We start from the raw sequence: 27285 nt of genomic DNA, 5'->3' as shown, positions 1-27285 counted from the left end.
GAGATACCTTTCTATTATCCAAACCATCTAGCTCGTAGGACCTCTAAATTCTAATATTTTTTCTAGAAGATTTTTTTTTTCTCCCAAATTTTAACTAGCTTCTTAGTCATTATTATTCTCTATTGAGATAATAAATAAAAAAATTCAATTTTTACTCATAATTTGAGAGCCCAAGGTAGCAAAATAGTTTGCATTACTTATTTGATCCATTTCTTGATTTTTCTTTATTTTTATTATTTTTTCTTATCTTTTATACAATATTTTTAGTAATATTTCTTTTCAGTTCTCTCCTCTCTCTAGCCTCTTTGTTTTCTTCCATTATTTTTCTTATATTAAATTTTATTTTTGTTTCCTTTTTCTACTTTGTTTTTAGTTATCCTTCTTCTTTATTTTTGCTTGTTCTCATTATTTCTTACTTCCCTTTCTTTTCTTTGTCTTTTTCTCTCAGCATCATTATTTTTATGATATTATGGTTAAGGAAATTAAAATTATCCACTTTTATCTTAATATACATAAATTAGTAATTAATTATGATGAGAATTAATTGTAGAATAAGGCATATATATGCATTATTGATGTTTATATTATTACTCATAGAATTTTAAAAAATATTAAAAAAAATAAATAAAATGAATTTATGTGTGGGATTAAACAAGAATAAATTTTCATTTATAACATATGACGTCTCAAACACCAGCACATATAATTACTTATTACTATTCACTTAAATTCATATGATGCAGCGGTTATTATACATCATAATTCGTTTTTTGTATCAAAATAAAATGTTAAAAATAAAAATTCATGAGGTATCAGCACTTAACTATACGTATATAATTCGTGGAGCATTCGCAAGATCAAATGTTACTTACAAGGTCCTAAGATATATTAGAACAATTCAGGGTAAGGTTTGTTTTATTCTCCCTCTTCATAAATATAGCGTAATGTATATAGTAATAGTGATTATGAAGCTTGCCTAAATACTAGAAGATTTGTCATAGGATATTATGTTTCTTCTTCGATCATACTTGATATATTAGAAATATGAGAAGCAACATGCTATTTCTCGCTACTCCGTCAAAGTCGAATACTAGTTAATGGTTAGTGTTTGCTGCAAGCAAATCTAAGTAAGATATTTACAATGTAATTTAGGAATTGAGCATTCACAAGCTGCCATCATATATTGTAACAGCAAAATTGCTCTGCATATTGCAGCAAAACATGTCTTCCATGAAAGAACAAAGCACATAAAGCTAAATTATTATTTGATCTAAGAAAAACCACATAATGGAAGCATTGTGACAAAATCTGTCATTAGCACACAACAAATTGCTAACATTCTCACATAGCCTTTACCTAGTACTCTCCTTTATTCACACATGTGCAAAATGTGAGTAAAAATTATTTAGTCTCCATCTTGTGGGGAGTGTTAAAATATGAAGCTCCATCTACTAATCTGTATTCTCTCACTTGGGTTGAACGTGAAGTCGGTCCCGGAGCATATAATTGTTTGGCATGAATCTTGTACAAACGTGTGTATTGTATACTTTAGAGTATGAATTGAATTTAATGTAAATATGATGTGCATATACCTATTTTTACTTCTCCTATATAAGTTTTTTCTTTTTTTTTTTCCCCTCGTTAATAAATGTTGAAGAAGGAAATAAAAGAAGAAACCATGATTGAGGTTTCCTCAAACCGCAGTCTCCTTCGTCTTTTTGCTTCTGTCTTTTTCTTCTTCCAAATCTATTCGGATCTTGATTCTCTTTCTCACTAAATCTTTCTTCCTCAACAACACTTCCTAAACCATAGTTTATACGAAGAAGAAAACTAGAGAAAAGCATAAGTAAGTAGGATGAGTCAGAACGTATGAAGAATGAAGAGAAGGGGAGCAGAGAAAGAGCATCAGCGGGAGATCAGAACGCGTGAAGGACAAAGAGCCCATGTCACTTATGATTTTTTTTTTTTTATTCTTTAATATAATTTTTTTAGCCTAAATAATATGCTCCAAGCTATTTTTTTTAATTAAATTTAACTATGTCGGTATTTTTTAAATAAAATTAGAACTTTTAAGATCAGATTATAACCAATAAATATATTTAAAAATAAAATATTAAACATTAGCTACAGAGTACCAAATTAAGTATTTGTCAAAAAAATAAATAAATATGTATTACAAATTAAAGTTGGTTTGAGAATCTTGAGATTTTCAAAAAATAAACTAACATTAATAAGATTATATAATAAATTTAAATATTGTAGATTTGATTAAAAAGATTATTTGAAAATATATACTATATTAAATACTTAAAATTGCTTTTATATATTTCCATGTGACATTTATATTTATTAAATAAAATATATAAACCTATTTTTTAAAATTGTAAATTGGAATCATACTTAAAGCAAAAATTTAATTGGGTTTTCTTATGCACAGTCCAAATAATCAGCCAGCAAGTAGCTCATAAAGACCAGGGGAAAAAGAAACCTTTATTCTTGGCATCTCAAAATAAAAACCACGTACGTGATAAGTTCCTTAAAGTGAAATGTTCCTTAGGCCATGTTTGGTAATGAAGGTTCTTATTTCTTATATTTATAATGTTTATTCATAAAAACATGTAAAGTAATTACAATTGAAATGCTAGTTTATGTTCATATTTTAATTACTCTATAAACACATGCGCCAAATGTGGCCTTATTTTTCTTTGTTATGCATTGTTTTCAGATATGGCCACTGACCTAAACGAAAGAGGTCCGTCAACTTGTTCCCTGTTTGCATAATTTTGAATAATTCAAAAATCTCATATTCTGCTAATATACTCCTTAAGCTATTCTTTGTTCAACAAGCCAATTCATATGCAATCCAGAACACAATAAATCTTCAAGTACAATCCATCATTTAAGTCGAATGATCTTTTTTCCCCATCCCAGCAGAATACAGAAACAATCAATTGGCAGCACTACAAGTAAAATGATCAAGGATGAAATCTACCAAACAAAATAACTGGAGCTTCCTCAAGGCACAAAGAATTGATACTCAGAAAAATATGATAGATACACCCATCGTGAAGCATCCTACAGCCACCCACGGACTCAAACGCTCACCTGATTCAAGCATAAATAGCTAATCATTCACTAGAATGTTTCCCTATATAAAATCAAGCTATATACTTATGCACTAGTCAATTTGCCTGACTATACTGCTCTCTTTAGGAGCAAGATGGTGATGACATGCTGTTTTTGAAAAGAATGCCATGGAAGTTTGTCTTTCATTTTTTCTTTCTGAAAACCAGATGATATGAAGTTGATCAACTGAGTAGAAGAAATGTGCGAGAAAGCCACCTTCAACTTCAACCAACATGTTACAACCATCTAGAAAAATTGCCAAATCGTAACATTTGTTATTCAGGAAAAAATGTACCAGTTACTCTCTAGACATTTCTATCTGCATACAGATGCATAGGTGTTGGAGGCAAATAAATTTAGCAATATTCATTTGCCGAGTCTATGGATGAAGTCCTTAAATTTGAAAAGCTCTAGACTTAGAAGCATGAATTCTAGAAAAATGTAAAAAAAAATTTGCTGAATAAGGTGATATTCATGAATGACATGAATCTTTCTGCTTCTACATCAACAACTACAACCTACCTATTCTGGCTGCCTTCCAAAAAAATCCACGAAACCTGCCAGGGGAAGACTGTAAATAAGAATGCAACTTACTTGGACAGCATTATGTGTCATCTTTTTCTTAAACTGAGAGAGAAAAGAGATATACGAGAGTGAGGAAGAGAATAGAAACAAATCCAAAGAAAATGTCACTAATCTTTTGAAGCAGTTCTCAGAAAAAGTAATTGCAAACAATGCCCACAAACAAAGACATCACTACAAAATGATTTCATGCATTGGAAACCATAATCTTATCTCTCTTACATTTGTCTGTACAAGAAAGGGAGGCGAAACAAGATAGCACATGGCAAAGTAGTAATTTACTATTTAGTAATTATATTGTTTCGGTTATTCTTATATTCCCAGTTTATTTATTTTTTGTGTTCTTATTTCTTTCATTAGTAGCTTTTCTAATTTAATTAGAATCAATGTCTGTTAGCCTAATTTATTAGGAAAAGAATTACTTCACACTCTACATAAACCTCCACAATCTCCTCTTTTAGATCATTATTCAATTACTCAATAAAACACTTTAAGAATCTGCCAGTATCTATTTATGTAATTCAATCAAATCTTAGATGTTTACCTAATAATTTTAGGTATGATATTAAGGTTTTCATCAAATATTTATGGAGACGAACCATAATCTTGTCCTACATCCTTTGGTATCAGATCTAAATGAATCCTACACCAAACACCCAAAATCTACAGCCGTAATTTTAGGTATGATATTAAGATTTTCGTCAAATATCTATGTAGACAAATCAACCATAATCTTTTCCTACATCCTTTGGTATCAGATCTAAATGAATCCTACACCAAACACCCAAAACCTACAGCCATACAATGGATGAACCCATTTGCAAAACTTTTTTTAAAAGACTACAAAAATCACAAATCCTAATCACTCCACCGGATGGTAACTAGTCTGCCCAGCAATGATGGGCAACACTACCCATCACTACTGCAGTCTTAAAAGACCCCGTTCAGCAAAACACCAAGGTCCCACTGCAAAAACCATATCTGAAAACATGCCACTCACCACTGCAAGTCTCCTAGCCACTGCCTCTCTCAATCATGTCCTTTCCTATAGTTGTGTCTCACACCAACCTTTGATCTGCAACCCCCATCACTATCAAGTCAACTGACAGAATTATTGCCATTTGGTGGCCAGAAGCTTGTGCATAAACCACACTTGCAACCAATCACAAGTGCGACTTGCTAGATCTTAACCGTTTTGACTTTCTTGATATGACTTCGACCAAACCGTGGTCATTAACCAGTTCCTACCTTAAACAGACAAATCTGAACTAGTTCAAGGAAAGGAAATTTTAGCTTCAACAATGGTGATTAACACTAAATTGAGTACCAGGCAGGATGAATATGAGGTAGGCATTAATAGAATGATAAACCCACCAATTCAAATCTTGCAACTTGCAGAAGCCGCTTCTCTTGATAGGAAACATACTGAACAGATTTGTAGAATCCTATTGTTTATAATAAAAGGTGATAAAAAGTACAAATTACACAAAAGTGGTTGAGATTCTATAGCTCAGAGAACCTTGACTCAAAAGAGCCTCTAAAAAGCAATTATGCAGCTTTATGACACATCCCTCTTACTTTTCTGAAAATAGATGATGATTTTTTGGTTTAAGACAATCTTTGGATTGGGGATCTCTCCCTTGTAAATCTTTTCCCTCGCCTTTATAGTCTTTCATTGTGTCATAGTGCTGTCAACTGTCAATTTCTCAATCAATTAGATGGTCAAATTTCTTGGAACTTTTTAAAAATCTTTATGATTGAGGATCCAAATACATAATCTCTCTGCACAACCTCCTTGAGCCTTTTTGTTCTCTTCACATTGTAATAGTAGAATCTAGACCTTAGAGTTCTCTAATGTGTACACTTGCAAATCTTGCTTTTCCGATCTCACTCAAAATTCCTTTGCCACAGTGAGCCTTTAACAAGTGCATTCCTGAAGGCCAAAATTTACTTAGGGTTAAGGCTTTTGTTCGGACAACTTCCTAACTAGACTATACACCAGCAATGATCTAATGTAAATTCACAGGCCAAACCAGAATGTATGTGTTATATGTTTCAAGGCAACTGAATTGTTTTTGCTACTTTTAGGTGGCTTGGAGGCTTTTGTCTATGTTTCCGATACTTGTGGTTCTTACTGGATCACACATCCCCCCCCCCAACCCCCACCCGAGAGTCTTTGCTCTAGTTTCCTCAAGGGAGGTGGAAAAAGAAAAGGAAGTTTATATGCTGTAAGAGGAGTTATCTTTTGTGAGTGTTTTGGTTGGACTGTAATGGTAGTCTTTTCAAGGATTCTAATCATCTCTTTCTTTTGAGACAGAATGGATTTCCTATGTTGCTTTCTGGGCTGAGGCTCGTGGTTTCTTAAAGACCCCCTTGGCTATCTTGCAAAGGGACTGGGTTGCATTGTTATTTAGATATTTTTCTTTTTCTTTTTTTTATTTTAGGTGTTTATCTTATCCTCCGGTTTTGTACTTTTTCTCCTCTTTCTGATGGTATTTTTTTCCTCACAAAAAAGACATAATTAGCACAATTACCAACAGAATAACTGATTATAACATGAATAGATCAATACCAAAGCTGTTTTTTCTTCAACAATAAATGAATAGTTAATATGGAAAAAAAAGAAAAAAAAAAACAATTTCTACAGAGGGGAACAAGAAGGTCATTTAATACTAACCCAGTTTTCTGCTCAAGTATGGTGGGGAACTGCATCTTCAGGTAAGTGCATGTGCATATAACAAGCAGCACCACCGTTAAAAATGAATGGAAATTGAACAATGCCGACTTCAATACCACAAGAAGAGTAAAACCAGGTTCAACTTCGATTAGCAAAGAAGTAGACTAATCAAAATAAAACGGAAATAACAAAAGCATGAAAAAAGCATTACCATTATATCCTTGCGACAATGATTGTAAAGTTGTTGTTTAGATTTGAAAAGGCGGCCTGGATGCATACAGTGTTTAAAAATGCATCAAAAGAAAGTTCAATAGAGTTAAAAAAATCCAGGCTCCTAATTAGCAAAAAATACATATGTATCAGCTCCAATGAAGGTCGATATCTCAATGGTGGCTAAAGTTGGGAGGTTCAGTCCATAATTGCAGTTACCACTGTCATAAGTGGAGTTGACATTGAGCAAAAACAATATAACAGTAAATTTTCAAAAATAAAAGGAATCGCCACTTATCCTATTATACGTAGAAATAATCATTTTATGTATACTGGTCTCTAATCAAAATTCCGAGGCAAAATTTTCATAATGTGAGAATGTGTTAGACACCCATTTTGTGGTGTAAGCGAGCTAACTAGACTGCAAATTTTTTTTTACATCAAAATACATGGTTGAAGTTCGATAGATCCTATTCAAAAGTAAATGAAATTTGTAAGTAACCAAGATTTCTGATCTAAAAGTTAGTTGACAAAAAGGGGGGGAAAAGAAGGCATACACAACCCAACTCGAAGCAAGGAAAGGAATTAACCATAGAAAAACAATTTAACCTACATCCACCTAGTCATGGAGTAATAAAGAGAATTTTCCAAAATGTAGAACATGCATAATTTAACCTATCTACGAGAAATGAATTTCAAGTTACAAATTACATACATGTCCAAGATTCTTATATCCGACAATGAGAAGAGTAATGGATCAACTCTATAAGAAAGTAAGGAGTCTAAATTGTGTTACAAAGTAAATGGAAAAAGGAGAAACCATGTCAGTTGTAGATATTGAAAAAATATTCTACTTACTGTTTAGTACAAAAAATGAAACTTATTGATTAAGGGGAGTAAGGATGATGAGAAAGGAGAATGAATCTCATCTAGCCTATCGCTATGCTTATCTTAATGAATGCAGGAATGTGAAAAGACCAAGAGATTCATCCAAATCAAAAGCAATAACCAAACCAAAAGCAGTATGAGAAGAACGGTTTTACGACCTATTAAGGACCACATGAAAAGCAAAATTTTTCTTTATTTGGGTTCAAAACATTTACCAAGTAAACATGTTTAGGAGCTCAAAACAGCCCGTGTTTTCTCACTTCTCCTTTTCCTTTTTTGACCTCCAAAATGTGGCTAACTCCTACATACCAAGCAACTGCTGACCTCTATTAGCAAACAATTTTCCTCTATTTATGAACATTAAATGTGCTCATGTAAGCTGATTTGGCAGCCACCAACCAGCTGCCAAAAGAGCTCAGATTTCAATGGTAAAAATGTTACTGAACATTAAGCAAAAGGGACTTTTTAGTCATATAAAACCTCCTAACATTGGATAGAACATAATCTAGCAGAAATACGATAAAAAAATCAAAGGAAGCTGGAAATTTAATGCAAACAGTGGCGAACAGCCCAAACAGTAAGCAAAGAAGAGAAACAATGCAAACACATTAAGGGGAAATTTGGAATGGCTCCATAACGAAGCATATTTAAGATCATACTTACAACAAAAAATGAATTAATTATGCATCATTGCAACATATGATAAACGATTTCCATTTAATCTAAAATTATTCTAGGATAAAAAGTCATTGATAGGAAAAAAGATGAGTTACTGAAAGAAAGGAAATTTCAAAAAGGGAAAAACTTAAAACCAATTTTCATTTGGACAAACAATCTGCAAAAATGAAAATGAAAGTAAATCGAAAAAATGGAGAGCTTTGGATTGAAGTTCAGAAATATTCTTCGAGTGTATTAGAATCATGGTTTAAGAAAGGGAACCCAAAAAACCACCATTATTCCTTTAAACCTTCAAGAGAAGGGGAAAAAAGAGTTTCCCATAAAACCTGCTTTGAAAAGAGAAGGTACTAACTTACACTAGAACTGTTCATGAAAGGACGATTTGGACAGGACTCAATCATTCTAGGGAAAACACATAGATTGCTCTGAATATCTCAAACCGCAAAGGTGCAGCCCATCATTCTTTTCAAAGTTACAGCCTAATCCCATATTTTAATCCACCCAATATCCAGATCAGACAAATAATAGGAACCCTTCAATTGATAAGTTTAATGCATGATTAGCGTAATAAAGACCAAAAGAACAAGAAAGAAAAATGTCTGTGCATCTGGATAGCCTTATTCAGTTTTGAAAGGAAAAATGCATGGTGCATGCCATTTCAAGTCACACAAACAACAAGTGAAGGCAAATAGCACACATTTCAAGCCTCTAAAAAACATGTTCAGGATCTTCGAACTACAGCAGGTCAAAAGTTCACTACTTGTTCAGCGAAATGTGAACGTGCATAGCCTAAGAGGGTCTCAATATATATTTGTGACTTTTAAATGTTTACATGCCTAGACCAGACGGTGAAATGGAAGGTAAAGGGCTATAAATAAAATCTTGAAAGTCATTTTTGGAATGTCAATGGCAAAGATGCATACATCGGAAGAGACTAACTGATAAAGCATATATCTCAAAAATTCACAGTCAAACATTTGATACAAACACCAGCAAAGAATTTTAGTTAAATGAAAACGAGTAGGAAATGCTGATCTTATAACTTCATTACCAAGATTATTCCCGCTTTCTTTTTCAATTCCTCCTCCGCTTATTTGTTTTAAGGAACTGCCCCGTACCTTTATCAGATGCCTTTCTAAAACCCGTTTCACAAACTTGGTTCTCAGTTAGTTAATATCCAACTGATCAGAAGAAACAGTCACCTTTCCTAGACAATCACCAAATCAACCTTTCCTAGACAATCACCAATTACACCAAATCCGATATATTCTCATTTCGGATTATTTTTCGGTAATCTAAATTTGGCGCAAAGGGTTTTCAAGTGATTACCTAGGTAGAAAAAACTGGAGCCTCGACAGCTAGTGAACTCAGAAGCTTCCCTTCAGGATTTCTGTCTCGGTGCCTCCCCGAAGACTGCCTTTAGCTCCCTTCCTTCTGCTTGTCTTTTGTTTATTCCTCCCCAGCGGACTCTCCGTTCCCTCCCTGTGTTCCTACCTCTTATCTGCCGATTGCCTTGTGTTCGAAGACCCGAAGAAACCGGAGGAAAAGGCTTCCGAACGACGTCGTTTGATGCGGTATATGCTGGGCGAAGAAAGGCTTGGGCTGGGCTTTTAGAAATATTAAAAGAGGTTAGAGGTTGAATTTTAAGGTTAGGAAAAGAAGTGGAAGGTTTCCTTTTGGGTTGGGAAGGGGGGGATTCTTCTCTCTTTTTCTTTTGTTTCTCTTTCTTCTTTTTTGTTTGTTTCGCTCTTTTTTTTTTTTCCTTTTTTATTTATTTATTTATTTATTTTTTTTCGTATTTCCTTATTCTTTATTGGACAATATAATGTTGTAGTAAAAATAATAATATTAATAATTATATAAATTATAAGTGAATTAAATAAATGTGTTTAACACTTTGAATTTTTTTATATGATCGAATAAAACTACAATATAACAACCACAAGTCATAAAAGTTAAAGTCGAAGCAAAAAAAAATGTATTAAGTGGTTATGAGTACCATAACTTAGAGCAATAGAATAGCCAATGACTCCACATAAGATATAGTTTCAAGAAATGCAATAAAATCATTGTTGATACTATTGAAAATGACATGAAAAGTTAACTTCGGCATTGGTTGGTTCTAAAAGAATTGAGTTCAGAAAATGATTCAAAGCGAAAATATGTATAGTGTTTATTTGCATTTATCTAACAATATAACTTTAATTAAAGATTTTTATTTATAATTTAAATAAAAATTCAAAAAAAAAATTAAATATTAATTTTTTATGAAAAACTAAATATTAGTTAAAGAAAAGAAAATATTTTTCTTGACGCACATTCAGTTTATATCCTAAAAGATTAAATATAAAAAGTAGCGCACAAGTGTCTTGATTCAAATGATAACTAAAAAATATGAAAATTCAAATCATTTCTTTTACCCTTTATATGTTAAAAAATTTCAATCATTTAAGTCATTTTAAAAGAGTGTGTTTGACATAAACATAATTAGGCTCATTTTGAGTGACATAAATTTCTCCATCATGTCGGTCTATAATTTCTTAATAAATAAAGTCTCTAATCAAGGTAAGTAAGGAATGAAAGATCATTTGAAAGCTTGTTAAGCACAACAAGTAAGCAATTATATATGATTTTACAGCATTGAATAATCAATCTTCTTACAAATAAAGCAAAGAAAATGAGGCATATCATAACTAATGATTAATTGCTTTCAATGTAATAATGTAAGTGAAAGCTTCATAAACATTCTTTTGTAATTGCTAATTCTCAAAACATATATGAGAATATTCAAGTGACATTAAATTGAAATATATTTTTTTTATCTTCATTTTAACTGTTAAAACTTCTGTATAAATATGAGTATTTATAGAATTATAAGTTGAAAAGTAATTTCTCTACAACAGTTTTCATCCATAAAAATCTTAACGATATAGACATTTGTATAAGTAACGAAATTGATATAATTAGTTCCGAATTTTATGAAACTTATATGAGAAATAGCTCTATTACTCACCCAATTAGTTACAAAATACATTTGGATGAGATAGTAAACCCCTCTAATGAATTGGATTAAGTTCAATATTCATAGGTTTAAAAAGAAAACCTAATAATACAATAATTATGGAACTCATCAAAAATAACTAGGCTAGTAGATCTAAGTTTAATGTCTAACTTCAAATAGATACACTTGATATGACAAAATTTTAAAAATATTAAAATAATTAAAACTTATGTGAAATAAAGAAAATAAAAATTCATAGTGAAAGACGATTTTATTTGTAGAGTCTTTTAAGCTTGTTGGTTAGTAAAAAAAAAACCTCAACAACTTTTATTAAGATACAAATTAATAAACTTCAACATCAAGAATGGAAAGTGCAAACCTCTCACATATGCAAATATATATATATATATATATATATATATGAATTGTCTTATAAATTGAGAGTTAACCTTACACATGATAATACATAAATTGAGAAGTTTTTGAATTTTTAAGAGTTTCATATATTTAATTCTTATAGTAATAGTCGTTTAAAGATGGTCATAATAGTGAGTTACCAGTTAACTCGCCAAATGCACTCTAGATGGACTGAATAAAAATTCGTAATTAATTAATAATATAATGAATATAATAGAAAATTATAAATTTAAAGCGGATAAGAGGGAGTATAAATTAAATAATTTATCCACCTCGTGCCCACCTACATATAATTAATAAAGGTCTAATTTTATTTTTAATTACACTCAATTATTAAATTTTAATTACTAAATATGTAATAATATATTTTTGTAGTATTATTTTATATGAGTTATTTAATTAAATTATATTTTGTTTTGGTTAACAGATCTTTTAATTATTTTTCAAAAAATCTTATTCAATTTTAGTTATTATTTAAATATTTTATAAAAAACATTTATATTTTAAAATAAATAAAAGAAGCTAAAAATTTTATCAATTGAATGGGTGGCGAATAAAAAATTTTACTATCAATTTGGATCCACAAAAAAAAAAAACCAAAAAAAAAAAAAGGTATCATCAACAGGCTCCCGCCATTTGAGACCCTTATATTTGATTTTAAGCCTTTGAAAATTGTACGTATTTCATTTCAAACAAACAAAAATGGAGGATGATAAGAAGAGATGGACTGTCACCTACTCGAAGCACATCAAACAGAAGAGAAAGGTCTATCAAGACGGCTTCTTAGATCTTCACATATCAACCAACAAGGTTCGTTCTTTCCGCTTCTAAAACCTTTTCCTTCATATAAATTTTTAATTTCATATGAATTTACTCACTAACTAAAACCTAGTCTGGTTTTCGAGTTCACTTGCTGACCTCTTGCTACGTTTTTATTTGCGTAATCGCCCAACATATAGAACAATATTATTCCTGTCTACCTTCGTATGCTCATCTACTTGATTACTTCTTGTAATTAGTGTATTTGTCATTTTAAGGTCGACAATTGCTTTAAATTTCAATTAAAGGTCAATATTGTTTAATTCCATTTTTTTTTTTTTTTAACAAAACTAGTTTACAGCTAATTTGTTGGGCATCGAGTCAATTTGTTACTGTGTAATTCATTCTAATCATATAGATTTAGAGAATGAACTTTAGATTTATTTTGGTGTTTTAATTGTTTAAATGCCCGTTAATTGAAACCCAGGTGATGCTGTACGATGATTGCGAGAAGCTGTTGGAGTGCAGGATCCTCAAAAAAGATGAGCTTGTGACGTCTGGTGAAACGCTCACGTTCAATGCTTATTTTGTTAGTGTTGGTGATCCAGAGGGAGACCATAAACCTTTATCTGATCTGAATTCTCAAACAAGAGATAGAACATCTAATCATAAACCTAGACTGTTTCGCGTCCATAAGTTCAAGAATAGCTCAATTTCTTCTGGTATCTCATTCTGTAATCTGTCCTTAAGTTTTTATATGTTAGTTTCAAGCCATGGATTATGTTATTACAAATTCTTTTTTTAATTTTTGGTTTGGAAGCAGAAGATAGAGAATGTATTCAGCAGAGAAATAAAGCACAGATGAGAAGTCTAAGCCCGTCGCGGAAGATTATTAGAGGTCTGTCTTGCTAGTAGCATAATCCTCCATACAATATATGCTGATTAATCATATGAGTTCATTAAGGTTTTCCGCAACAACTTCTAATAGAAGTGCAGTGTGAATATGTCGGAGTAGAGTCTCTCTCCTAAGTTCTGGTTGAAACCCAATTGTAATATGTAGAAGGGGCTAGTAGCACCATGTCTCACATTAGAGTTGACATGTAACTGATTGGATTTCAGCTTAGGGCCTGTGCTCTTGTAATAGTTTTTTACATTTTCAGAGTTTAAGAGGAGTGAACTGCAGAAATATGGAGCAGCACATGCTAGCCCAGATACAGTCAAAACCAGCACAGCAGGTTTGTTACCCACCTTGTTTGCAAAATTCCTTTCATTCCTACCCAATCTTCTTTTCGGAGTGAATATCTTCATGTTTCTCTCGAAACTTCCCAACGAAACATTCTGAAAATGTCCATTCCCACCTTGATAACTACTGGATATCAAGCAGTTCAAATTCCAATTACTGCTTCTTGGAATTATGTTTATTAGATTTGTCTCATTCGAATTTCATTTGCCAGAGTTGTGCCTGAGTTTATGTCATTGCTCTTTGTGCTATTAATACATTGTGGTTTATTAAAAAAGTGAAATCTTGCTTGAGTCATTCTTACACCAAAGATCATTTGTTTTACCTCCTTATCTTCCATGCTCAAGTAGCATTATTTAATTTTTGACCTGGTTCATACTTTTCTCTCTGAAGAATGGCAGGTTCTGTACACAATGCAGCTAACTCAAAAGGCTAAGAAATACCATGATGGTTTCTTACAATTTAGAACTCGTGGATCCCTGGGGAGGCAGGTCTGATGATAACCGTGTCTTCTTCGAGAGGCTTATCGTGCACCTTCTCCTAAATTGCTAATAAATCACTCTTTCCACCTGAGATATGCTTTTTAATGACTCCTTAACATATAGTCCTTACATCTTATTATCATTTGATGCAACATTAATGTTGAATTATTTATGGGCTTCATCTTAAACTCTGTATCTGTTTACATAATTCTTTTTGTCTTTCAGGTGACATTGTTTGATGCAAGTAGGAAACAACTGGATAGCAGATTCCTAAAGAAAGATGAAGTAATAGAATCTGGCATATCAATAACACTTGATGGTCATTTGGTTGAAGTGGGAGAATATGAAGCAAACCTTGTTCAAGGGAACAATTTGAACATTTCTGGGAAAGAGATAAGGCATGGAACTTATAATTTGCTGGAAAGCGATAAATCTGTCAGAAAAGGTTGGCAGGCATGGGCATTAGTTTTTATAATGGATGTCTTGTGAGAATGGCATGGATATCATGCTTGACAGTTGTTTTAACCTTTTTTGACTTCCTCAATAATCTAAATATTGCTATGAATCTTCTTAAGCTTGTGTTCTGAAGATCAGCTACTTCAAGCCCTCTGTGCTTTCCCTATAAAAATAAGCATTATGTTTTTTTCATGTGGCCATTGACTGAATGCAGGTTTTCCTGGAATTTATTCTTTCAAATGATATTCCATGCACAATTGATCTATTTTCAGTGTTCAAAGAAGCTAAAGTATAGACAACTGATTTTCTTTTCATATTATGAAAGAATGAAATTTACATAGATGGTGATCAAGATATTGGATCAGATACAACAAATAATAGTACAGCAGGTTATTTTGTGAACTTCTGATGCATCAGTTATGGTCAGAATTTAGTTACTACTTCATTGCTTTTAGCTTATTTTTGTTTTTTGGTGCACAGTGCTCCTAAGATTTTCTTTTTTAACATTAGATCTATTCCTCTCTATCTTCTCTCTTTATCTGACAGTTTTCTGAAAGCATGAATTATGTGGTTTGCCATCAACTAACATGTAGCCTTTTGATAGAATGGCAGGTTATGTACACTACACAATTAACTAAAAAAGCCAAGAAGTATCATGATGGTTTCTTGCAAATTGCAGATGTTGGAACCCAAGGAAGACAGGTGATTTCCAAAACTAGAGTACGTTAATTATTAAGTTATCTCTTTCTTCTCTTAAGGTAAAAATTTATATTATTTATTCAAATCTTGTATGTTTTGACATTTATACAAGATGCAACCATGCATGCTATAATTGCATGATTATTCTGGCTTTTGCTTTGATGCTCAGACTTTTTTTTTTGGGGTATATTTAGGTCATGCTATATGATACAAGCAAGAAACTCTTAGTTAGTAGGTTCCTCAAGAAGGATGAAGTAATAAGATCTGGCGAATTGTTAGCTTTCGACACTCATTTGGTTGATATTGGAGAATCAGAAGAAAACAGCAAAAGTTCCAGGGATTTGAATTCTCAGAAGACTAATCGCGATGCTGTTGGAAAAATAGGAACATCGCAGGAGCAGCAGCATTGCCCTAAAATAGATAAATATATTGTAAAAGGTTCGGAGGCATTATCTGCCAAATCCTTGCATTTCTTGTAATGCTTATTGGTCGGGGTATCTTTTATTACCAATTGAAGTTGTTATCTTCCATGTCCACTCATCATTTGCGTTCATATCAGTTTTGTTCCCAATTTCTTCTATGGTGGTAATATGTTCTGAAATCATAATCTTATTTTGGTGATGCAAATTGAATACCATCAAAAAATTTTTACGAATGCATTCTTGTAGGTTTATTTTTATTTTTTGGAGTATTATATATTCAAGTGGTGGTGTTCCCTTGTCTTATCTTTCTCTTTTTGTTCAGTGCTGTTGTGAATCATGCCAGTGCCTTCCTTCTGAAACTGTTTTGCCTAAATGTGCAGGAAAACCTCAAAAAAGTGTGTCTTCCGTGGAACATTCAAATCCAACATTTTGCATCTCTAAACCTAGCAAAATTATCTCTTCAGACAAGCCTTTACGTGATGGTTTGTCCCTTCTGCTCTGTTTTCCCATGCCATGAAACTATAAAGTCTGAAATATGTTTTATTTTCTTCTGCTTAGATTTTTTATTCCTACAACATCTGTATGTTAATCAATGTCGAGTTTCTATCTTTTACTCTCTCTCTCTCTCTCTGTATTATTGTTGATGTAACACGAGACTTGGATCTCTTGTCTTATAGTATAAATGGTCTACCACAACCAAGAACTAGTTATATAAGTTGTGATGCAACTTACACTTCTAAAGGCTGGCAAAATGTTGTGATCCGACTTCTGTCCTGTATCAATATTATAGTTAACAAACTAAACTAAGGTAGAATGTGTGGTTATGGGAATCAGCTATGTAACGACTGCTGTCTTATTTGTCAAAGAAAAATAGAGTACGTTATAAAGAATTAATTAATCAGTTGGATATTCGGGAATAAAAAAAAAATTCATTTTTGAATTAGTTAATTTATTAGATCTTGAATTTTGATGACCTTCCTTTCATTTTCGGCAATTCAATTCATGTAAGAATGAATCTAAGGAAAAACTTATGAATATCAATATTATAGTTAACAAACTAAACTACCATATTAATATGATATGCATATTAATAACTTTTCATTCCTTATCAGTATCCTTCAGGTGGTGCATGGCAAAGACTTTTGGGGCTTGAAATACCATATTAATATGATAGGCATTATAAGACGTGCATTTACCTTTAAAGCAATCTAAATTTTAAGGTTTTGCATGCAGCTCATCAGATCCTCTCTATTCTCCAGAAACCAGTGTCTCAAGAGCGCATTTCTGATGGTCCTTGTCCTGATAGCATTATGAGGCCAGTTTCTCCCGTGAAGAAACTTCAAGATTCAGGTTCCGCTAAAAGTCTTCTTGGAGATAGTCAATTTCCAAGAGCGTCAATATCAACAGGCAGATGCAGTGAGAATGTCGCAAATCTTGAATCGAGTCAGGATATGGACATGGGGAAACTCTCAGAGCTCCCTCCTTTCTTAGGCAAGTTCTGTTGCAACCTTTGTGCGTATAGAAATTAATTTCTTCTAGAGTCTATATGTTTTCAACTCTTGATATGGGATAACTGAGGTCAACGTTACCCTGCAGCAGCCCGTGGTGCCAATCAATTCCCCAGTGCTTCCAGTGACCCGATTGGTAATGAAAGGAAAAGCTCTAAAGAACTCGAAAGTGCTGGCAAGACGAATGAATGTCCAAGTTTTGACCTTGGATTTTGAGCAACAGTTACGAAAGCATTACTAAATTTGGTGGGTCCATGGATCTAGTAAACAATATTCAAAGTTTCACTGGACTATCAAGTAACTCCTTCCTTCCATTAGGCGAAGATAATTCTGCTGCTGTCATCTTTAATTGTTTCTCGGTCATATGGGAAGAGAGAAATTGACTTACCATAAAAATCTGATTTTTTCTGGTTGAAATATCACAATCAGTAAAAGCAATGAAACAACATAGAAGGCTCTTGTGCAAAATCTGATGGATGGAAGTTGTCTTTGATTCATCACAACTTCAAAGCTGAGATCCATCTAAGTTTTGGCAATGGTCCCTTGGCAAAAATAGCAATAGGTGATTTGTTAATTTGCATGCATCGGCTATTTTTTTTTGAAATCAAGTTTGCATACATCAGCTATATAAATGAACCCTCCTTGATATAGACAAGTTCAAGAGAGTTCATGTTTCTTTGCATTGTTTGCTTTTAATATAAGTTTGAAGTATCACAATGTATAATTACTGTAGAATTTTATTTGATAAATCAAAGGCTGTGTAGACAAAAAGAATTGCAGAATAGGTATATATCTTCCCAATGTCTTCTAACTATTGTCCTTTCAGTTCTCATCTAAGAATTTGTATAAGGCGCCATCCTTTCTAGAAGTGCGCATGCTGAGCAAGGCTTTAAAGAGCCTTTTGCTTTTGCTGGCGTACTGTTCCATGTCATTTGATGCTCTTTCTCTTGCAGCATGAGTAGACAATGAAGCTGATCTCTGAGGCTCTGAAGGGTACTGGAGACATTGGAAAATTCTCAAAAATCAGAAGCAAAAGGCATTACAGTGAAGCACAGATTTGAAAGCTGGCATAATGCATTTGAAATGGTTGTAGCTTTAGCAGCAACTTCATTTCAAATTTACACAATGTTCAGCAAAAAAAGAGTAGAACTTCAATATCGTTAAGCTTACCCTTTTTCTAGAATGATTTGGAGAAATAGATCTCTTTAGAGCAGATCCAGACCGTAGGAGAGACAGGCCGAAGGGAGATGTTGATCGTTTCTCTGATGTCAAAGAACCATATATGAATGAAGCATGTCCAGTTGTTTTTCAAGGCGATTAATTCAATACAAATACAGAGATGTATGTTGAATCCCTATAAAAATAGACCTTTAATAAGTAATAAGAGAGCATATGGAAACCTGTTTTGTTATTGGGTGAAAGCGTTGTGAATAAAAAGTTCCCTTGCCTTGAGACAGATTGTGGTGACTGCATCATGCCATACCTTCCTCTACATTCAATGAATTAATGAGAATATTGATATTCGAATTCACCAGAAGAAGAATGTAGTTTAGAGACAATAGACAGTACCTAATATATGAAGGAGACTCTTTTATCGTTGCTCGAATAGCTTAGCCAAACAATCATACGATAAAATCATGAGATTTTTCGTTCAAAAGTAAATCATACATAAAATAGAACAAAAATGAGACAACTAATAATTAGATCAAATCCCTCTTGAGAATCAAAGTAGGAGAAATACATTACCATTTCTAAACCGACGTGAGTACTCTCCAGCACTAAAGCTCCTGCACTGATAATCAGATCTGCTCAGACCCATTCCATCTGTGGTTTCCACATCTGAACAGAAAAATTTTCTTTCTTCTCAATAAACAGTTTTAAGGCAAGGATAGAGAATAGTAGCAGACAAGTGTTCACTTGCCTGTAAATATGTACCGCTTATGGTGCTTAGGGGTTTCCATTACCAAAAATTGCTGATAAAGACCACCTTGCTTGATAAATTTTTCACATGCTTTTATTCTCTATAGTCCCACAAGCAAAATAAATAAATAAATAAATAAATAATAACAATAATGATTATAATACAGAAGAAAAAATTATACACCCAGGTGTTCACTTCATATTTTTTATGAACTTCAAGTTACAACTATTTCAGTCTGTTTACTTCAATTTTCACTTCTGCAACAGACCTGATATTATGGTGTAACGTTAACAAATCATGGTATATCAGATAAAGAATAAGTTTACCTGTTCACCACAAGATAATTGAAGCTCCATTTCAGAAATTTCGCCAACTTTCTCATCCAGAAAACAGTTTACCTTGTATGCTACTGACCCCAAGTGATCCACTGTGTTTACCAAAGCTTTGATGACATAATCTTTCAATGTATCTACAACCCTGTAATTATCAATACCCTCATGTTTTTTCAAATGGAAATCCAAATAAAATTATCGTCTTTATAATTTCCATATGCAAACTTACATCTGATTTTGCTCCTCTTTGCCATGAGATGCTTCAAAATACTCTGCGGCTGAGTACAATTGTTTCCTCAGATTCTTCAAATCCTAAATCCCCATTCAGTAATAAACTTATGTTAATAAGCATAATCCTTATAAATTCTTATATTCTTCCCTGCTCATAGATATAAATCAAAGGGACTTCTATTTATTTATTTATTTACTAATCCTGTGCTATCATCTGTATGTTCTCTTTTATCTTCTTTCTTGATGCTGTATTTAGGACAACATTTGTTTCCTCTATGAATCCTCTCGCTACCCAAATAACAAAAGGAAAATTAGAGAGGAGAAAACACACCCTTAAATTATCCGAGAAGTGTAGAGTCTGGTGCATGAAGAATTCATCATGGTTTGAAGCTTGTTCAGGACCAGAGGCCAAAGTTGCAGAAGTCATGTTGTCCTGATAAAAACATATTCACATTAAAACCCAGTTTGTATCTTTGATTTTATGTGTAAAATACTGATTTTTACAGAAGTTTCTTTTTTGGTATTCTGATGATTTATCTCCCAAGGATCATTTCCATTGCCGATAAAAGGCAGAAGAAAATTGCAGGAAAAAACAATAAACGGATCCCTTTTGGCATTCCCTGACCATTGAAACCCCAAATTTAATTCAGCATTAACAGAGAGCAGACCACCTCTACTTTCATGATCAACCCACTAAAGAAATGAGATGATATCGTAAATTAGAAGAACTCGTGAATAAAACATGTACCTTATAACTACTTCCCTCTTGTTGATATGGAACTGTAACTTAAAACCCAGCTTCCATTTTCTTAAAGTATAAACTCAAAATGCTTAGAAGGAGAGTAATTGGTCTTTCCTTATTTCCATTGAATAATAAAACAAAAAGAAAGATAGTGAACTTGCAGGAGGGTAGGGCCATAAAAGTATGTACTCGTGCTTCATTTCTTTTTGAGAAGGTAGGCATTCAATTATTGGAAGGAGACAAACTTGACTAAAATGAAAAAGGATAAAAAGAAGGCAAATATGAATCAATGAGGGGATTGTCATTGGAGTTAAAAGTAATACTAATAAATATTTGTTGTTGAGGAAATCCTTAAAATTCAATGAAATAACTAATGGGGAGTTTGATAAATTTGCAAACTTGGGACCCATCATTAGTCCATATGAGTAATTGGTGAAGGATGGAGTTGGTACAAAAACATGCAATGTCCGTGAAAATGTATCTACTCATTCTTTTACATTTATGACTACTATCTCAACCAAAAAAATTATCAGAGTTCATATTACTCCAAAGAGGCCTTCATGTCTATTTTCCTTTTTCATGTGTTGTCACATCCAAGGTTTTGAATTGTTAACTTCAAGATAAAAATATTATATTTTTGAAATTTTGTATCATCTTGGCCTAAAATTTCTAAAACAAAAAACAAAAATCACCCTCTCACTTTGAATATTGATTATAGTGATCATAACGTTAAATAAGATAATGAAATTGTAAATAAATAACAGATGTATGAGATGGGAAAGTATCCATTCCATGGCTGTTAGGTAAAATTAGAGGAAGAATGGAAAGAATGGAAAGCCCCGGAATTCATTTAGGGGGGAAAGGAATCATGTGGTGGTTGAGCATTCACTATCAGTTCGTTGCATCTCCACATTTCAACTATTACTGCAGCCATCATTCAGTTACCCCACCACGCAAACTAAATAAATAAACAAGAATCCATGTGCTAAAAGTTACAATTCATTCAACATTGCTGCATTGTTTTGCAAACAAATAAGACAGATTTAATTTTTGAAACACAGAAGACTAACCACAAGCACAAAGTTTCGTGATTGCTACAACCATACACTGGAAAGGTCATTAAATTTGAAAGTACTAACAGGAAATTCTGTAACAATTTTGAATAGCATTACTAGATTTCAAATGATGGAGATGTTGTAGTGTCAACGAAAACAACCACATATAATTATGTACTACACAATTCGCTCCAACTCTCTCGCATAACTTAGTGTCTGGTTGATAAGTTGCAGGGATGGTATTTCCTTGCAAGGTGCGGTTTCTTTTGCTTTCTGGAAGAAAACAAATCCGTTCTTTACCTCCCACTCAGGATGATCCTGCAATCGAGCAAACATATCATTGCTTTGGTCCAATAAAATCATGTAATATTTCTAAAACAAACCCGTAATAATTAGAACAGGTACTAGCTTTACAATCCTCTCCAAAAGCAGTCTCAAAACTCCAGTAATATGAAACACTACAAAATTTTAGGACAGTGGCCCAAGTCATGGACCAAAGACAAATTTACCAGCAGCCTGCAGCATTGCTGGGAGCATGCTGATGCATTTTTTTAAAAAAAGGATAAAATCAATGTATATATTTTTTTATTTTAAAAAGGATAAAATCAATGTAAAAATAATTTCTGCATCCAAATGACATTTACCTCCTTGACGTACTCCAAAAGTTCTTTCTCAGAAGAGAACAACAACATTTTCGTGGCATCACTAATTGAAAGATAATCATATGCCTTCTCACTGCATCCAGCTATTTCATCCCTGGAATCAACAGGGGAGGAAAACAAAGTAGCATGTGAAAAAATAACATTTGAAAGAGCATACAAAATCATTGAATCTAAAGAACAAATGATGAAAAGGGTAAACTTCCAACTCCAATCATAAACAACCACTACTTACAAAACAATATACCTCATGCTAAGATTGAGAGGAATTAATTTCCACAGCACTCTGGCTTGAAATGGCAAAGGATAAAACTGACTTCAATGATGCAAAATTAACTACCACACCATCAAATATGCAAGGGGCAAACTCAAAATTTTGTCTATGCCAAACATGATCCATTTTTATTCCCACACAGGATGATCTATAAGCAACATTTTAGAGGAGGATGATATTAAAATATATCATCCATTTTTATGCAGTGCACACATCTCATCCCTAAGCACTTCATATGTGAAGGCAAGTAAGACAGCCTTTCATTGGCATCACAAGCATAAATAAAGCTAACTCCAGCCTCATAGCATCTGGATACAAGAACCTGTTGAGTGGTGTATCACTTCAAGTCGTGTTATATATCAGACTGTTATCATCAATTTGGGTACTCACCTGACTGTCTTTGCCAGGAGATCCATGAAATAAACATAAGTTTCATCAGGGGCAGTCTGCCTAGCACTCAAGACACGGTTGTAAGCACCTTCCATAAATGATTGCTCCAACTCCACAGCATGCTTGATGCAAGGATTCTCCAAAGCAGTGGATGAAAGTAACTCCAGTTCGGTGTGAAACTCAGCAATTCTATTTTGCACAAGTAGTCTCAGTAGATTAAGACCCAAGATTGGGTACTCCTGTGGTGATGGGGGAAGACGGCTACTGCTCCAGAAAAAGAAAAGAGAGGTTGTTAACACTGACTTCAATAAAAGAAATGTCAACAATTGCTATAAACTTTAATGTAATTCAAAAGAATTAGTCCAAACAAAACAGCCTGAAAATCTTGCAACAGTAGACTAACATATTCACTTACAATGTAGTCAGCAGTGATAAGAATCTTAGTTAATGAATCTTTATTAGAGAAACAAGAGAATAAAATCGCAGGGAGAGGACAGAGAGATGAAAAAATCTTTCTCCAACTACAAATTAACCCTTTAAGTAAAAGCTCAAACTTAAGGCAGAAGTATATTACCTGGCATCTGTATAATAAGGTTTCAACTGAAAGAAATCCCTCTCAAAGGCATCTTGATCCTCAACTTTCACACTTAAAACAACAGCATGCTCATAAATTTCCCCTGAAAAATTTTCATGCACAAAAAGCATGAGAGAATGCTTAAAACCCAAGAACTAGAACAAGCCACAATAACTAACATAATCTTCTAATTATGCAATCTTAGGATATCTACTTGTAACAAACTAAGAACACAATGCTTAAAGCATCCGACAAATATGAGATTTCTATTTCCCAAATTTCACTGGCTCGAAATATCTTCTTAAAGAGGATTTCATGTAAAGTCTAAATAGTATAAGTGACAGAGCAAACCAAAAAAAAAAAATTATAAAGGCATCAGAGGATCCATAAAAGTAAGCATATCATAATCAAGGGATTTACTTCTTCAGGTCAGGAACCTTACTTGCTATCATCAATTCCTGAACAGCATTAGGTGTATCTTCAAACAATGGCGGAAGGCTTCTAAATCTTGTTAGCAAAACCTGAATGAAATCCCAATCAATCATGTAAACTGCAACATAAAATAAAATCCAAAGGGGTATATGTATCAAGCAGTCATAACAGTGGCCTATTACGAAGAACCTAGCAACTCTGGACAGTAGAAATATCCTTTCAAAAAAAAAAAGAAAAAAAAATATATATCCTGCCAACAAGTGAAGGCCAAATAAAACTACCAGCAAAGAAAAACCTAAATATCCCGAACCAGATAGATTCACGAATATCGAACGATTCCTATTATTCCTAATAAACAAAAAGAAGCCCCAGTTTTCCCTCCCCATTTGCCAATGAAACTGGAACCAGAACATATTGCCATATTTATTGAACATCGAACAAGATGGAGCACATGAAGCACATAAGGATGAAAATCACGTAACAGAAGATTAGGGTTTTAGGATTTGAAACCTTAAGCTGCGAAAGTAAATTGATGCAACTATCGTAATCCCTCCTCAAAAATGCAGCCTTGAATCTTTCGAATAGCTGGGATACTTCTGTTAGATCCATGACTGACTCCTTGTTCTCAACTCTTGCTCTGATGACTTGGTTTCGAAGAAAGGAAGAGAATTCACTTATTTTAAATCTTCTTGGAAAATGGGGGAGAGGGTTAACTGGCGTAATAGAAAGAAATAATAATAATAATAAACAAAACAAATCAAAACAAACAAACAAACAAAAAAAGCCATAGGGAAGAGGATAAAAATTCTTTTTAATTATAACAAATTTTGATAAATTAAAATTTTTATGTTTTTAATCTAAACTAAGTTTTTAAGAATGATAAATTAAAATATTTTTATGTAATCGGATAATTTTAATTTTAATATAAATTTTAACTAAATATTTTAATATTGCAATTATAATAAAATTTTTAATCGAATAATTTAATTTTACTTAACCATATTGATAAAAGTTTCAATTATAAAATTTTAATTTTGATAAACTTTTATAACATCTTGGACAATATAAACCAATAAAACAGAAGACAAAGGTTTAGTAAATAAATATGCTAATTAGTGATGCGAACGAATTTGTAGAAACTTAATAGAACCAAACTATCGATGATCATAAATAAAATGACAATCAATTTTTAAAGAATCTCACTAGTTATAACAATTGAGGCACGAAAATAGTTTTCAGCTTCTTATTCTTCTAAGATATAAGAGAATCACCTAAGAAAATACAGAAATTCGTAATGAATTTTTAAGATCAAGATAGGAGACCCAATCAACATCTAAAAAGCCTGTAACTGTAACACCCGAATAAAAATAAATATTTTATTTATTTATTTTTATTCTTATTTATTTATTTAAATTTTTTATTTAATTTAATTCAATGAAAATAAAAATAATAATAATGATAAAATTAGGTAAAAATATTATCTGGATTTAATTGAAATTGATTTTGAGAAAAAGGGGTGAAAATTTAGATTTTGGGGGTGTTTTTGAAAAGAAAATCGGAAACCGGAGGTCAAAACGCAATTTAGAAGAGTTGTGCCACGTCAGTAGCCCCGGCCAACCAGAACGCGCCGCGTGGCAAGGCAATGCTGACCAGGGAACGGGCCACATGGGCGATCCGCGTGCGCGCGATCGGACGGCCCAGATTCGTTCCCGCGCACACGGACGACCTAGATCAAACGTGCGCACGGACGGCGCAGATTGCATCGCGATGAACGGTCCAGATTTAATCCCAATTAAATCGCGATCGAACGGCCCAGATTCAATCTTGATGGACGGTCGAGATTAAAAGGCAAAGGGTATAAATACCCCCACCCACACCTGACCAAAGAAACCCTAGCCGCCAGTGCTCACCGGAGAAGAAGAACCAGACACCGAAGGAGCTGGCAGCCGCCACCCGCTGCCGCACCAGGGAAGTTTTCGACAGCTGATCGAGGTAATTTTTCTCCCCCTTGCTCGTTTTTCGACGCTGAGTCCGCCTATGGTCAAACAGGAGCCAAACCACCGGCCAGACGGCAGGAAAACCCAGCCGAAACCCAGCGGCGCCACCGCGCCCCTCTTCGGTTTTTGCCTCCGATGAGGCCCTTCTCGGCCTCCGTTTGATGCAAATTTTATACCACTGTGATCACCGTTATTTTTTCTACAGGTTGATCGGAGCCAAACATCAAAACGCGACTCACGCTGGAGGAGCCGCCGCACCCGAGAGCACCGCCGCCAGTAAGTTTCAGTTTTTCGTGATTTTTCAGCCCACCGAGGGCCCTAGGGTTGTTCTATCGCAGGGACCGATGCAAGTGTGACCGAATTCGCCCAAAAACGGCCAACCCGAGGTGAATCGCCGCCGCTTGCGGCGGCGCCGTCGCCGGAGCACGCGGAGCCGCCGTGTCGGAATTGCGATATTAGCCGAAAAGGGGCCCTAGGTCTAATTTGGAATTTTTTGGGGCACGTGCAGGTACCAATAGTGCGTTTCAGTTCCCCGGAAAAAATTCAAAAAAAATTAGGGACAGCCTGTAGGCGCACTGTAGAGCCGTATTCAGACCCCAAAACAAGTAAGGACCCCTCACCCTATTTCCTATCACGGTATTAAAGATAAATAAATCATTAAACTGTACTGTGTGACTTTATAGATGTATAATTGATTAAGGTTGCCAATGGAGCCCGAGTATGATACTGGGTTGGTCTGTTATTGTTTGATTTAATTTCCATTATTAAATGCATTATGATGTTTGATGTAATTATATTATGGTCCCGTATGCATGAATTATAGTTTTCTTATTATGGTCGGTATTATGCTTAACCCGATACTGCGTTGTCTTGTTTGGTGTCCATTACCGGTTTACATGTTGTGTGTGTTTGGTTGATTGAAACCAAGAAAAAGGTCAAAAAGGTTATGTGAATTGATAGTGGATAATGTGGACAGCCTGACTAGATATCCTGGGAGATGGTGGACGGACCGGGTCCGTAGGGAACCCTACCGGAAACGTGGTCTCTCATACCGGACGGGGTATGGGGACGACCCGTTTCACCCTCATACCGGACAGGGTATGGGGATGGCCTTGGAATCAGGTTATAAATGTTAAGGGTTCACGGGTAGCGAGACCTCTATGGATCCCCATGGATACTAGTAGGCTGGTAAATGAGGAAAATATGTTGTTTAATGATTGAAATGCAAAAGCGTGGTAAGTATTATGTTATACAGTTCATATGATTTCATGATGATGATAATGTTATTGCTTTCATATGTTGTTTTATGGATCTCACCGAGGTAAGTGAACAGTAAAGGATTTTATTACTGATAAAAGAATTTGTTATAAATTATGCTCTATGGGTCTTTTTGTGTTTTCTACTCACCTTTACCTCCGTGGCAGTGAGATAGTGTTATGTCTTTACTGGGCTGGTGTAGCTCACTCCTTATTTAACCATTTCAGATCAGGAAGACATTGTTCCCGAGCCCGTTCCGCAGGAAGACGACGAAGG

The 27285-nt window shown here is 33.8% G+C and overlaps 4 protein-coding genes across 14 annotated transcripts; 1 reads left to right on the top strand and 3 right to left on the bottom strand.

Moving 5' to 3' along the window:
• Positions 1-2806: 2806 nt before the first annotated feature.
• LOC110812366 (kish-A-like protein) lies at positions 2807-9710 on the bottom strand. 4 transcript variants are annotated; one of them, XM_088217912.1, is made up of 6 exons: positions 9491-9710; positions 9213-9394; positions 6597-6652; positions 6386-6492; positions 3649-3683; positions 2807-3105 (listed from the first exon to the last, which is right to left on the bottom strand). In XM_088217912.1, exons 3-6 carry the CDS (start codon positions 6597-6599, stop codon positions 3038-3040), a joined length of 213 nt encoding a protein of 70 aa, XP_088074038.1. In that variant the 5' UTR covers positions 6600-6652; positions 9213-9394; positions 9491-9710; the 3' UTR covers positions 2807-3037. The 4 variants fall into 4 exon arrangements, with proteins under 4 accessions (XP_088074038.1, XP_088074039.1, XP_088074040.1 ...); XM_088217913.1 differs by having other exon boundaries at positions 9213-9389; XM_088217914.1 differs by having other exon boundaries at positions 9213-9342.
• A 2469-nt stretch (positions 9711-12179) lies between these two features.
• Positions 12180-18556, top strand: LOC110812357 (DDE family endonuclease). 8 transcript variants are annotated; one of them, XM_088217906.1, is made up of 12 exons: positions 12184-12389; positions 12826-13060; positions 13162-13236; positions 13499-13573; positions 13972-14069; positions 14286-14505; positions 15121-15236; positions 15410-15653; positions 16018-16119; positions 16871-17128; positions 17237-17707; positions 18099-18556. In XM_088217906.1, exons 1-11 carry the CDS (start codon positions 12282-12284, stop codon positions 17359-17361), a joined length of 1656 nt encoding a protein of 551 aa, XP_088074032.1. In that variant the 5' UTR covers positions 12184-12281; the 3' UTR covers positions 17362-17707; positions 18099-18556. The 8 variants fall into 8 exon arrangements, with proteins under 8 accessions (XP_088074035.1, XP_088074036.1, XP_088074032.1 ...); XM_022039112.2 differs by having other exon boundaries at positions 12185-12389; positions 17234-17391; XM_088217905.1 differs by having other exon boundaries at positions 12185-12389; positions 17234-17442.
• LOC110812358 (protein ABIL2-like) lies at positions 17865-20563 on the bottom strand. Its single transcript, XM_022039118.2, has 10 exons — positions 20378-20563; positions 19961-20062; positions 19628-19710; positions 19393-19543; positions 19067-19166; positions 18892-18984; positions 18715-18754; positions 18546-18634; positions 18316-18407; positions 17865-18141 (listed from the first exon to the last, which is right to left on the bottom strand). Exons 2-10 carry the CDS (start codon positions 20054-20056, stop codon positions 17968-17970), a joined length of 918 nt encoding a protein of 305 aa, XP_021894810.1. The 5' UTR covers positions 20057-20062; positions 20378-20563; the 3' UTR covers positions 17865-17967.
• Positions 20564-21354: 791 nt separating this feature from the next.
• Positions 21355-24477, bottom strand: RPN12A (regulatory particle non-ATPase 12A). Its single transcript, XM_022039156.1, has 6 exons — positions 24266-24477; positions 23766-23844; positions 23324-23426; positions 22750-23013; positions 22071-22182; positions 21355-21744 (listed from the first exon to the last, which is right to left on the bottom strand). Exons 1-6 carry the CDS (start codon positions 24362-24364, stop codon positions 21604-21606), a joined length of 798 nt encoding a protein of 265 aa, XP_021894848.1. The 5' UTR covers positions 24365-24477; the 3' UTR covers positions 21355-21603.
• Positions 24478-27285: the final 2808 nt, after the last annotated feature.

The sequence above is a fragment of the Carica papaya genome, chromosome 4 (genome assembly GCF_054855325.1).
Source record: "Carica papaya isolate Zhongbai chromosome 4, ASM5485532v1, whole genome shotgun sequence".
In the NCBI taxonomy this organism is placed as follows: domain Eukaryota; kingdom Viridiplantae; phylum Streptophyta; class Magnoliopsida; order Brassicales; family Caricaceae; genus Carica; species Carica papaya.
Note: the sequence above shows the minus strand (reverse complement) of the source record. Positions and strands in the feature narration are given on the sequence as shown.

Excerpts from the sequence above, each read along its gene's own strand:
- LOC110812366 (XM_088217912.1), bottom strand. Across the intron at positions 3,684-6,385 it reads ATACTTGAGCAGAAAACTGG|GTTTCGTGGATTTTTTTGGA; the intron begins GTTAGTATTAAA and ends TTCCCCTGGCAG. Across the intron at positions 3,106-3,648 it reads TTGGAAGGCAGCCAGAATAG|GTGAGCGTTTGAGTCCGTGG; the intron begins GTAGGTTGTAGT and ends TGCTTGAATCAG.
- RPN12A (XM_022039156.1), bottom strand. The coding sequence starts at position 24,364 with ATGGATCTAACAGAAGTATCCCAGCTATTCGAAAGATTCAAGGCTGCA. Across the intron at positions 23,427-23,765 it reads TCAGGAATTGATGATAGCAA|GGGAAATTTATGAGCATGCT; the intron begins GTAAGGTTCCTG and ends AAAATTTTTCAG. Across the intron at positions 22,183-22,749 it reads CTCCTGGCAAAGACAGTCAG|GGATGAAATAGCTGGATGCA; the intron begins GTGAGTACCCAA and ends TGTTGATTCCAG.
- LOC110812357 (XM_022039112.2), top strand. The coding sequence starts at position 12,282 with ATGGAGGATGATAAGAAGAGATGGACTGTCACCTACTCGAAGCACATC. Across the intron at positions 12,390-12,825 it reads TTCACATATCAACCAACAAG|GTGATGCTGTACGATGATTG; the intron begins GTTCGTTCTTTC and ends ATTGAAACCCAG. Across the intron at positions 16,120-16,870 it reads AGACAAGCCTTTACGTGATG|CTCATCAGATCCTCTCTATT; the intron begins GTTTGTCCCTTC and ends TTTTGCATGCAG.
- LOC110812358 (XM_022039118.2), bottom strand. The coding sequence starts at position 20,056 with ATGACTTCTGCAACTTTGGCCTCTGGTCCTGAACAAGCTTCAAACCAT. Across the intron at positions 18,755-18,891 it reads CTCACGTCGGTTTAGAAATG|CTATTCGAGCAACGATAAAA; the intron begins GTAATGTATTTC and ends TGTTTGGCTAAG. Across the intron at positions 18,635-18,714 it reads GAGTCTCCTTCATATATTAG|AGGAAGGTATGGCATGATGC; the intron begins GTACTGTCTATT and ends CATTGAATGTAG.